This window comes from Furipterus horrens, unplaced genomic scaffold (assembly GCF_987537825.1).
Source record: "Furipterus horrens unplaced genomic scaffold, mFurHor1.1.pri manual_scaffold_5, whole genome shotgun sequence".
Lineage (NCBI taxonomy): Eukaryota > Metazoa > Chordata > Mammalia > Chiroptera > Furipteridae > Furipterus > Furipterus horrens.
This window is the reverse complement of record NW_028327175.1, coordinates 48341578-48354547: the sequence shown is the minus strand read 5'-3', so window position 1 is coordinate 48354547 and position 12970 is coordinate 48341578. Positions and strand designations below refer to the sequence as shown.

At 39.1% G+C, this 12970-nt stretch overlaps 1 protein-coding gene across 1 annotated transcript; it reads right to left on the bottom strand.

Moving 5' to 3' along the window:
- Positions 1-8779: 8779 nt before the first annotated feature.
- On the bottom strand, positions 8780-11223 carry S100Z (S100 calcium binding protein Z). Its single transcript, XM_090278967.1, is given in 3 exon segments — positions 8780-8833; positions 8835-8959; positions 11085-11223. Coding segments are annotated over 3 exon segments (306 nt in total). The 5' UTR covers positions 11212-11223.
- Between the last annotated feature and the right edge of the window lie 1747 nt (positions 11224-12970).

The window sequence follows — 12970 nt, the reverse complement described above, 5'->3', positions numbered from 1 at the left end:
TGACTACAATGTCAAACCGCCTTAGGGACTCCGGCTCCGGATTTTCTGTCGGGGTTTACTCCCTTAGCCTTTCCCCTGAGGAGGTATGCCGCAAGGCAGCGGAGGTTTGGAGTCAGAGTTTCCCTTCTCCTTAGCCTTTCCCCTGAAGAGGTATGCCACAAGGCAGCGGAGGTTTTTTGGAGTCAGAGTTTTCCTTCTCTGAATCTTGAAAGTATACTTTTATATTTTACATAGACAGCTTGGTAAAGAGTAGGTGTTTGGCATATTATTACTGAAAAACATTGACTCATTGTTATTTTTTGTAGAAGTGTAGTGTTGATTATAAATGGTCAAATGATCAAATGACTGTACTTCTGGTTTAATTTTGATCATACAATGTAAGGTATAGGAGAAAATCCTATGGACCAAGAGCTGCCAAGAGAAGGGAATAGTGAAATAATAAATAATTTAAAAGGAAAAATGAATTTATAGGTACTATAATTTTTAGTAAGTAAAATAAGTGGGATAAGTGCCTGGAAAAAGGGTACTGAGCAGGCAGCATTATTCTCTCTCAGACCCCTCCCCAACATATAGCACCACAATGTGATGAAACGGGTCACCTGTACTGATGAATACCTAAGGCTCTGCCCCTTACAACATAACAGGTGGGACAGCTCTACCTAAGACACAGAGGCAAACAAACACTGGCGGAGCCTGTCAAGATGAGGAGACAGAGAAGTATGGCCCAAAGAAGGAAACGGATCAAGGTTCCAGTGGGAGAACTAAGTGATAAGGAGACAGCCAACCTAATAAACGAGGAGATAGCCAACCTAACAGACACAGAGTTCAAAACACTGGTGATAAAGATGCTCATAGGCTTAACAGATATGCTTAAGTACAGCAAATACATAAGGGAAGAAGTGAAGGCTATGCTAAATGAAATGAAGGAAAATCCACACAAAACCAATGGTGAAGAGAAGGAAACTGGGGTTCAAATCAATGATTTGGAACATAAAGAAGAAAAAAAATAGTCAACCAGTACGGAATGAGGAAACAAGAATTGAAAAAAATGAGGAGAGGCTTAGGAACCTCTGGAACAACTTTAAATGTTCCAACATCTGAATCATAGGGGTGCCAGAAGGAAAAGAGGAAGAGCAAGAAATTGAAAGCCTATGTGAAAAAACAATGAAGGACAAATTCTCAAATTTGGTGAAAGAAGTAGACATACAAGTCCAGGAAGCATAGAGAGTCCCAAACAAGATAGACCCAAAAAGGACCACACCAAAACACATCATAATTTAAATGCCAAAGGTGAAAGATAAAGAAAGAATCTTAAAAGCAAAAAGAGAAAAGCAGAGATACCTACAAAGGGGTGCCTAGAAGACTATCAGCTGATTTCTCAAAAGAAACTTTGCAGGCAAGAAGTTTTAATGTGATGAAAAGCAAGGAGCTATAACCAAGATTACTCTATCCAGCAAAGCCATCATTTAGAATGGAAGGGCAAATAAAGTGCTTCCCACACAAGGTAAAGCTAAAGGAGTTCATCATCCCAAGCCATTATTATATGAAATGTTAAAGGGACTTATTTAAGAAAAAGAAGATCAAAACTACGAACATTAAAATGACAACAAACTTACAACTATCAACAACTGAATCTAAAAGATAAAAAAAAAAAATCCAACTAAGCAAACCAGAATAGAAACAGAATCATAGGTATGGGGATCATTTGGAGGGTTATCAGCTGGGAGGGGGGAAAGGGAGAAATGATGAAATGGTGCAGGTATTAGGAAGCATAACTGGTTAGTACAAAACAGACAGGGGGAAGTTAAGAATAATATAGGGAAGGGTGAAGCCAATGAACCTATATGTACGACCATGGACATGAACTAAGGGGGGTGAGATTGCTGGAGGGAAGGGAGGTACTGGGTGGAGGTGAGCATGGGGAAAAGAATTGGGACTACTGTAACAACATAATCAATAAAATATACTTTAAAAAATTAAAACTTAAGGTTTTTGTTTTATTTACTGCTTTCTACTTATTTGTATTGTTAGCTGTATCTCAAATCTGGGGCCCTAAGCAGACCTGGGCTGCTGTCTCCTATAAGCTTTGCCTTCCAATAACCACCATGGGAAAATGTTGCACGTTAGAATATGCTCATTCAAAAATGACCGTTGAATGTTGTTTAAAGCTGATTTAAACCCCAGTAGATGCAAAAGCCAGTGCCTCTGGGCAGGAGAAATAATTAGTATTGCCTCTTACAAACTTATTGGATGTATCTACTACACACACAAAAGAAAACAAGAGCTTTTGGTACATCATGTAATTCTTACACATTTAAAATGTCATTTGACACATAAATTACTTTTTTCCACTTTTTAAAAATTTTATTTTATTTACTTATTTATTTTTATTTTGGTTTTTCAATTACAGTTGTCCCCTTTTCCCCTAATTTCTCTCCGCCACCCAACCCACCCCCTCTCCCGGAATCATATCCCTCCCCGTTGCCCATGTCCATGAGTCTTTTATACAGGTTCTTTGACTAAACCCTTCCCTTACTTATCCCCCTTCTCTCCCTCTCCCCTCCCCCCTATTGACTGCTATTCTGCTCTTTGTTCTATTTAGTTCCTTTGTTTGTGTTGTTCTTTAGTTTCCTGTATTAGGTGATATCATATGGTATTTTCCTTCTTTACCTGGTTTTTCCACTTTTGATCAATTTTTAGAGGTAGCATGAAATGAACATTGTTTTTCCATTTATTTCTCTATGTTTAGAATGTCCTTCCTCAAATAGAACGTGAGGAAATTTTTGAATTTACACTTCATGATTTGGTAACCCATTTTAGAATATGTAAACTTTGAATCAAATTAAATGGAAGTTTAAAGGTCCCTGAGAAATATTCAGACTTTCTCTGGCATAAGCAGTGTGACTTTTTATAAGAAAAAAGTCTAAATACCTCTGAAATCTGTGTTTGACTTTTCCCTCAATTTTTTCTTCCAACATTTCAAGAGACAGGAGCAAGTAATACCCAGAATACACATTTTTTTCTCTTGAATGCCCTGACCTCTAAATTTTCCCTATTCTATCTGCTCAGAATTTGCTTAAGACAAAAAATATTATTCTATTGAGAGAAAAAAATTAACAGTTGGGAGGCTTTTGGTCAAGATGGCAGAGTGGGTAAATGCAATACTCATATTCTTCCACAACCACATCAAAATTACAAGTAATATACAGAATAACCATCATTCAAACTGCCTGAAACCTAGTTGAACAGAGTCCTATAACTAAGGATATAAAGAAGTCACTTTGACACTGGCAGTAAGGATGGAGACTCAGAACAGACTGGCCCCACACCCATGTGTGACAGGTTAAAATTGGTAGAAATATCTCACCGTGGAAGTACCCCCTGAGGATCTAGTGATTCTAGCCCAACACCAGTTCCCCCAACCTAGTGTTCGGTGCGAGTAAGAGAAGTCTCCATAATTTCTGGCTGTGAAAACCAGCACAGATTGTGATTGAATGAGATGGAGGGCTGCTGCAGTCCCAGACATTTCTCTTAAAGGTCCTTTGCATGAACTTCCTCAGACTCACTTGCTCTAAGCTCTTGCACTAGCGCAGCAGCTCAAAAGGCACCAGGGACATATGGAGAGAAACTGAAGTGACTGACATCAGGGTGAGAGCTGTGCAGGCAGCTTCCTCCTGCACCCAAGTACTGGCAGAGGCCATTGTTCTTTTGCTGAGCTGACCCCAACAGACCCGGCAGGTATGTGCCATATATGAGTCTCCATCAACCTGGCTAACACTCTCTTGCCCTACCCTGTTGATTATCTCAGACCCTGCCTCACCCAACTTTCAGGCAAACACTCACCCAAACACTTTCCAGTGGCTTTTCCATACAAACGGCCTGTCTTGGCTCATGGTACCGACTTTCCTAAAAACTCAAATAAACAGCATCTGGCCTTTGCATTCTTCATACCTCTTGCTAAGTGGCCCCAGGCTGGGCACTAGTGGCAGCTGGCCTTTGTTCACAGTTGGCCTCTCCCAGAACCTCCAATCCCAGCACAAGTAGTTGATATCTGCAAATTGCTTTGTAGCTCATGTCAGGTGGCACTAGGCAGAGCACAGGTGGCAACTGACCTTGGCCTGCACTTCATGGGAAGCCTCAGAGACAGCACACCTGGTGAACAGCTTCAGATCACACTGAACCACGACCCAACCATCTCCATATTTAACACATTCAAGGGGAAGACTCAGTGGGCACCAGAGCCCTGCTTAAGGGAGTCTTGTTCTGTGGGATCAGCCCCTGCATAGCAGATCCTCCACTGTAGTAATTGCCAATCCTTGCAGCCAATTGGCTTGGGGGTAAATCCCTCCCATTGACATGCTAACTGCAACAAGGCTCAACTACAACAGGAGAGTACACATAGCCCACAGGAGGTGTACTTGAAGTGCCCGGTTCAGATGACAAAAGAGGCTTCATCACTGCGCCATACAGGACACCTACTACATAAAGCCACTCCACCAAATCTGGGAGATGTAGCAGCTCTACTTAATACATAGAAAGAAACAGAGACAGCCAAAATGAGGACACAAAGAAACAAGTTCCGAATGAAAGAACAGAAGAAATCTTGAGAAAAAGAACTCAACAAAATAGAGACAAGTGATCTGTCAGATGCAGAGTTCAAAACACTGGTTATAGGGATGCTCAATTAACTTAGCAGAAGAGTAGATGAACTTTGTGAGAACTTCAACAGAGAGGAAACATTAAAATGTGGATAGAAGACAAAAAAGAACCAGTCAGAAATAAAGAATACACAAACTGAAATGAAGAATATGTTACAGGGAATCAACAGTAGAGTAGATGAAGCAGAGGATCATATCAGCAATTTGGAAGATAAGAAAGCAAAAAACACCCAATCAGAACAGCAAAAAGAAAAAGGAATACAAAAAATGAGGACAGTTTAAGAATCCTCTAGGACAACTTCAAGCATTCCAACATTCACATCATGGCGATGCTGGAAGGAGAAGAGAGAACAAATAATTGAAAACCTAGGTGAAAAAAAATGACTGAAAGCTTCCCTAACCTGGAGAAAGAAATAAATACAAGTCAAGGAAGCACAGAGAGCTCCAAACAAGATTAACTCAAAGAAGCCTACACCAAGACACATCATAATTAAAATGCCAAAGGTTAAACACAAAGAGGGAATCTTAGAAGCAACAAGAGAAAACAATTAGTTACCTACAAGGGAGCTTCCATAAGACTGTCAGCTGATTTCTCAACAGGAACTTTGCAGGCCAGAAGGGATTCACACAAAATATTCAAAGTGATGAATAGCAAGAACCTACAGCCAAGATTACTCTACCCAGCAAAGCTATAATTTAGAATTGAAGGACAGATAAAGAGCTTCCAAGACAAGGAAAAGCTAAAGGAGTTCATCACCACCAAACCAGTCTTTCAAGAAATGTTAAAATGTCTTCTTTAAGAAGAAAAAGAAAAGATAAAAAATATAAACAATAAAATGATGATAAATGCATTTATATCAATAATTATTTTAAATGCAAATGAATCAAGTGCTCCAATCAAAAGACATATGGTGGGTGGCTGAACAGAGAGCAAAACAAAACCCTTACATATGCTGTCTATAAGAGAATCACATCAGATCAAAAGACACACACAGACTAATAGTAAAGGGATGGAAAAAGATATTTCATGAAAATAGAAACAAAAATACCTGGGGTGGTAATACCTATAGGCTTTAAAACAAACAAACAAAAAAAAGGACACAGCAATTCCACTTCTGGGTATTTATCTGAAGAAACTCAAAACACTTAACAAAAAAGACATAGGCCTTCATATGGTCATTGCAGCAATATTTACAATAGTAAAGATATGGAAGCAGCCTAAGTGTCCACCAATAGATGAATGGATAAAGAAGAAGCGGTGCATTTATACAATGGAATATAACTCAGCCATAAAAAAGGATGAAATTTTGCCATGTGCATGGCATCATGGACGGACCTAGAGGTATTGTGCTAAGTGAAATAAGTCAGAGAAAGACAGATGCCATATGATTTCACTTATATGTGAAATCTAACAAAAACAAAATAAGCAAACAAGCAGAACAGAAACAGACTCATAGATACAGAAAGTATTTTGATGGTTGCCAAATGGGAGGGGATTGGGAGGGGGTTTGGTGAAGGGATTAAGAAGTACAAATTGGTAGTTACAAAATAGTCCCAGGAACGTAAAGTACAGCACAGGGAATGTAGTGAATATAGTGTAATAACTCTGTGGTGTCAGATGGGTGCTAGAATTATTAAGTTGATCACTTTATAAGTTATATAAATGTCTAATCAATGGGTTGTATACCTGAAATTAATATAATATTGTACATCAACTATAACTGAAAATAGAAAAATTACTAAAAAGAAAAAAATTAACAATTGGTAGGTACTTTCATTTGGTTATTAAACAAATATCAATGTTTATTGAGCACATACTATCAGTCAAATAGGAAGACAGGTACTTTGTAAGCAAAATCACCATGATTAATGTCATTGATATTACTGATGATCTCTATCTTGACAAATCTAATGGTCAATTGTCTGTTCTCATCTTAGTCCCCTCTCAGTATATTTAACCCTCTTTCTTTCTTCAAATACTTTCTTCTCTACTCTTCTGAAGCCCCATTCTCTCCTGGTTTTCTCTCTAGCTCCTTGACCATGCCTTTGCCATCTACTGGATCCTCTTTCTCTGGAAGGCTGTTGGACCTTCTTCTCTATCTACATTCTTATCCTAAGTGATCTCCTCTAGTCCTCTTGGCTTGGTATCATCTAGATGCTAATGACTCTAAAATCTATATCTTTAGTCTCCTCTTTACCTTGAGCTCTGGACCAGATCCTATATCCAACTGCCCCTGTGCTATCTCTACTTGGATGTCGAGTAGGTATCATAAACAGAGTTATTGATTTCCCCACAGTATCCCCACATCAAAGCTATCCTTCTCTAGTCTTTCCCATTTAGTAATTGCATCATTTTCCTTGGCCAAGTGGCTCAGTTGGTTGGAGTGTCATTCCATATACCAAAAGGTTGCCAGTTCAATCCCCGGTCAAGGCATATACCTGGGTTGTGGGTTCGATATCCTGGTGGGGTGCATATGAAAGGCAACTGATTGATGTTTCTCTCTCCTTCTCTCTCTCTTTCTCTTCCTCTAGAATCAATGAGCATACCCTCTAGTGAGGGTTTTTTTAATTTGCATCATTTGCTTGACCAAAAATCTAAACCTTAGACATTGTGTTTAGCTTCATGTAACAGAATCTAACTTAACGAGAGAGCAGTTATCTTTTTCACATAATTAGAAGACCAGAGTCAGGCAGACCGGGGCTGTGCAGTGGCTCCTTAATGATGACAGTGCCCTCAGCTCCTTCCATCTTTTTCTTCACTGTCATGATGGTTGCAAGATGGCAGCTCTTCCTTCAGCCTTGCATCCACATTTGAATGGGAAAAAAAAAAAGGAATTAACATGGTGGAAGGCATAGAGCCTATACAGAAAGAGCAAATACCCCAGAAAATCCCAATTGGTTTCTGCTTATCTCTCATTGTCCAGAACTGTGTTTCAAGCCCCACCTCAGCAGCCAGTGAGGCTGAGAACTAACAGGTTTTCAGTTGGGCACATGGCTACCCCACACAAATCAGGGTCCTGCCATATGGAACAGGTAGAATGGATATCAAATAGACAATAGCAGGGACTACCTGAGCATCCTGGACTTTTCTCTTTCCCTATACTTTATTAACAACCCATCAGCAAGTGCTGTCAGTCCCTTCTCCAAAACACTTAACAGGTCTAATTGCATTTCTTCATTTCTTCAAACCCTGGCTTGAGACACAGTCAACTCTCACCCAAATCACAGCAACAGCCTTCTCTGCATGCCGTTCTTCACACAGTAGCTGAGGTAACTGTTTTAAAATATAAACATAAATATAACTCATATCATTTCCTTTATTAAATTCTACAGGGGATCTGTCACAGTTTGGACTCCCCCTGAAGCAGACCCCGAGATAAGCATTTGCATGCAGGTTATTCATTTGAGGACGTATGGGGGAGGGGGTATGTAGTGACACAAGGAAGGGAAGGTAGTCCAGAGAGGGTGCCATATCAAGCCATCCTCGCCAGGGGCAACAGAAGCTTACCCCCAGGGGAGGCACTGAGAGATGTTTGAAAATACTTGCCTCCATGTTCCATGCCCCAATGGGGAAGGGAAGGTATTTATAAAGCAGCCCCCAAGAGTCACTGGGTCAGCTCTTTTGGCCTGAGCACCTAGTCCCACATCTATCCCTTCTCTGACCTAAATCACTGAAAAGCCAGCATTTTCTTGTATTTATCTGCCTTTCTGTTTATAGTTCCTTCCATTTGAAGCAGAATCAGAAGAGAGACAGCCACTTAATTTCTTTAATAGGAAAGAAGTTCAAAATATAATTTAAGGATGATGAGTCTCTCCAGAAGTGTGCTAAGTTCTAGTCTCATTTGAAAGTAGCTAAGTTTTTCTGATGCTCTCTGACAAACAAAAAATACATATAACATCTTTAATAAAATAGGAAAACATAAAGTAGGGCACATGAGATTTAGAATATTTATTTAAAATCAATATGTTAAAGTATACATCATTTTTTAAAACTATAGCAATTAATTATATATATATTATATCTATAAATGACATTACAGTAACTATAGATCTGGAGGGTATAAATGAATAACAATTAACTTCAGATATAGTTCTGCCTTTAGATTAGCTTGCTGTTTATCTTACTTTCCTTTCTTCTTCAACTGTTCTACAAAGTAATCATTACAAGCAACTAACTGTCAAGGCTGCCACCATGACCACAAATTCAGTAAAATCCACTTCATTGTCCTTAAGATAATGCAAGACCTTATTGGCATCCAGGTCTTGCATTATCCTATCAACCAAAGGGGGTTCTTTTGGCACTAAAAGGAAAAAGAAAATTTCGAATTCCCAGGCTTTGAGATTCATAATGACAACTGAAATTGCATTTTCTTTTAAAAAATCTATCTTAAAGTTTTTATTTTCATTTTTAGCATCTAAGAACAGTTTCCAAAAGCTTATTTACAGGTAGGTTTGAACCAGGCACAGATTCTAAATGAGTCTATCACTTTCCCTAGGGCCATATAATTCTGGCTCAGACCAAGAAGATCAAACAGCAGCTCATTCTGAGCTACTGATGCTGAAAATGCATTTACTACAGGACATCATTGGTCAGGGCCAGGATACTGGGAAGCAGGCAGAGAATATGGAAAGAACGTTTCACAGCTAAAAAAGGATACTGTGAGTGGCTCTACCATTTACCAACAATGCAACTTTGAGCAAATCACTTAACATTTTTACATTTTCTTATATATAAAATGGGGAGAGTAATATCTCCGCCCAAATTTGAAGGATACTTCAGCATACTTTTAAATGTGCTTAGCACCAGCTTGCTATATTTAACAAATAAAAAATACAAGACACTTAGTTAATTGTGAACTTTCAATGAACAATGAATGCTTTTTTAGTATATTGCAAGGGACATACCATATTTTATCTGGCAGCCTTACTAACCACAACGCCTGACACAAAAAAAGAGGCACACAATAAAGAGCAGCTCTTATAGGAATGACTGCATTTATGGGTGACAAGTAAAGCAAGAAGCCCACAGAGGAGATCAGGGTTCAGAGATGGTAAGACTGTGAAGCACCCACCCTTCCTATGACTAGTGGTTGATGAGAAATGATCCCAGAAGTAGTTCATTTCTCCAGGAATGCCCCATTGCCCTTTCATTAGCTGCCAACCATCAAATGGTTGAAAAGTTAAATTGAATTGATCAAGATCAAACGATCAAAAACAGTTATAAATTTCACTTAAATAAATCAAGGTGCCAAGTTTGACTGACTGACTCTTTTATTCTAAATGTTATATAATACTGAAGTCAAACTGAATTTGAAAAAAAAAAAAAAAAAAACAGTTCCTGGGTACTCCTAAAATCATTAAAAAGGTATTGTGAAGAATTACTACCTTAACATACAGCAGCTACTAAGAGAGTAGATCTTAAAAGTTCCTATAACAAGGAAGAAAAATTTTGTAACTATATATAGTGACAGATAACTAAACTTATTGTGGTGATGATTTCACTATACAAATATTAAATCACTATATTGTACATCTAAAATTAATATAATGTTATATGTTAACTATGCCTCGATTTTTTAAAAAGTATAGAAAAATATGTACATTACAGTTTACTCTATCAATGTACTAAAAATAAAATGAAATTGTCTTTGGATTACAAAAAAATGTTCTCAAAATATTACTGTTAAAAATTTTTTTACTTTAAGATTTTTCCATAGAGGGTGGGAAGAAGAGTGTTGTAATTACAATCACTATAGTCTTAGTACAGTTTGGACAGAATATCATCGTGCAAGAGTAGTACATTGTGTTCAAGTCAATTTGAGGCAGCTCCATAAACCTCAGAATGAAGTGTTTCTCTCAGAGGAGGCACCAAACACTGCACTGTAAAGTTTCATGTGTAGGCTTATTAAACCCTTGGCTATATTGAGATGTTTAACTGTTTGCTACCCAGTTGGTCACTGGCCAGACACACTTCTTCCATCAATCCCTATCAGCTTGTGCTTGGTTGACATAGCTCTCTAAGTATTTGTCATTCATCAGAAAATTTGCCACGACAGCATAAAGTACCCCAGGCTTCATTTCTGGCCCAATAAACAATATTAATTTACAGGCAGTGGGACAAAGCTCCAGGCATAACTAGTGTAACTAGTAAATAGTTATAGGTAGTGGTTATATAACTACAACTAGCGATTTCTTTGCTGCACCAGCAAGATGAAGAATTGATGAGAACCTCAAATATAATTTATCATACTTGGAAACCCTAGCCACAGGTAATACAGAAAAGGCCACACATAGATGTATGTACACAGAAAACAAAGGTTTCTCATGTTAGCATCCCCTGTATTTTGAGTCTCAATGCAAAATCACAGGAGACTATAAGCACAAAGGCTTATCCATCCTCAACTGAATGAGCAGGAATGTTGGGACTCACAGAGAGGAAGTCTGTGAGCTCTCTCTGTAGGAGCACCTTCAGTTACCCTTTGCTGAGCTTAAATATGTCCTTTTCCTTGCAAGAGTACTAGTGGAAGAATATAATCATGGTGTCCAAGGCCATGTCCAGCTGGGTGGATATGTTGGCAGCAGAGCTGACCACTCCAGGGACAGGCCACTAAACTCAGACACTTGTTCAAAATAAGCAGGTGGGGAAACACCAACACTTCCATTAAAACAGAATATTAGGTGTTTGTAAGTTAGCAATCAGATAACAAATACAATCATATTAAAATTCAGGTTAAAAACAAACAAAAAGAGAAATAAAATACCTAACCATACCTAGCTAGCCAAGCCACAGCTCTGTCAATAGGTGTTTACAATTAAATTATATGCATTTATACTGAGGGTTCTACCTTGGCACACCTATTCCCAAGAACATAAAAATTACCTATGACAAGAGATTTGAAGGTAAGTGCCTCTGTGCCTGTTTTTAATCACCAGAAGGAACAGGTGTGAGCTGCTTCCCCAAGGGTCATCAGGAAGGGTTGGTGTTCATTGTGTGCATTAGATGAGGAGGCAAAGAGAGAGGCAAAGGAAGCCTTCAGTGATCACCCTTTATAGGGAGTAGAGATGCCATCAGTTGTTAGGGAGTTGTTGAGGGGGAAAAACTCTAAAAACAGAGGAGCAAAGAAAAAACACTGGTTCAGAACTGGAGACTACTCAGCAAAGCCAATAACAAGGTCAAGGGAATAAACACGGAGCAGACTAGTTTAGCTAACCCAATGCGCAATTGTGCAGCTATAAAAAGGAGTGAGGACTTCCACTCAAGATGGAGACATAGGTAAACATGCCTCACCTCTATGCACAACTACAGCAAAAATTACAACTTGACTACAAAACAAATATCACCCAGAATTGTCAGAAGATCAAGCTGTATGGAAGTCTGACAACCAAGGATTTAAAGAAGCCACATTCATCCAGACAGGTAGGAGGGGGCAGAGACATGGTGATGCTCAGAGAGGCACAGTGATGCAGAACAGGTGGTCCCCATCACACGTAGTGGATGAAAATCAGAACGAATACCTTGGGAGTGAGGGATCCCAGCCCCAGGCCAGACCACCCAGCATGGGGTTCCAGCGCCAGAAAGATAAGTTCCTATAACTTCTGACTATAAAAACTAATGGACTGTGGGGTAGCAGAAGAAACCACGGGATTCTCAAGAGTTTCCACTTTAAAAGATCGCAACCAACTTAGAACTCATGCAGACCCATGCCCTCTGGGATTCAGCAGCTGGAAGGGCACCAGTGGCATAATGGAGGGAAACTGAAGTGACTGGCAACAGGGTGACTGCTGGGAGATAGCTTACTTTTGGTCAAAACTCCAGAGACCAGGCAGCAGCATTGTCCCCTCTCTGAGCCCTCCCTGACACAGAGCCACAGAGCAGTGACACAGGTTACCCTGTCCTACTTAATACACAGAAACAAACACAGGGAGGCTGCCAAAATGAGGAGACAAAGAAATATGGCCCAAATGAAAGAACAGAACAAAACTCCAGAAAAAGAACTAAATAAAATGGAGATAATCAACCCACCGAATGAAGAGTTCAAAACACTAGTTATCAGAATGCTCAAGGAATTCATTGGGTACTTCAACAGTATAAAAAAGACCCAGACAGAAATGAAGCTTACATTAAGTGAAATAAAGAAAAATCTACAGGGAACCAAGAGTGGAGGGGATGAAGCCAAGAATCAAATCAACAACTTGGAATGCAAGGAAGAAAAAATCATTCAACCAGGACAGAAAGAAAAAACAAGAATTCAAAAAAATGGGGATAGGCTAAGGAGCCTCTGGGACATCTTTAAACATACTAGCATCCAAAT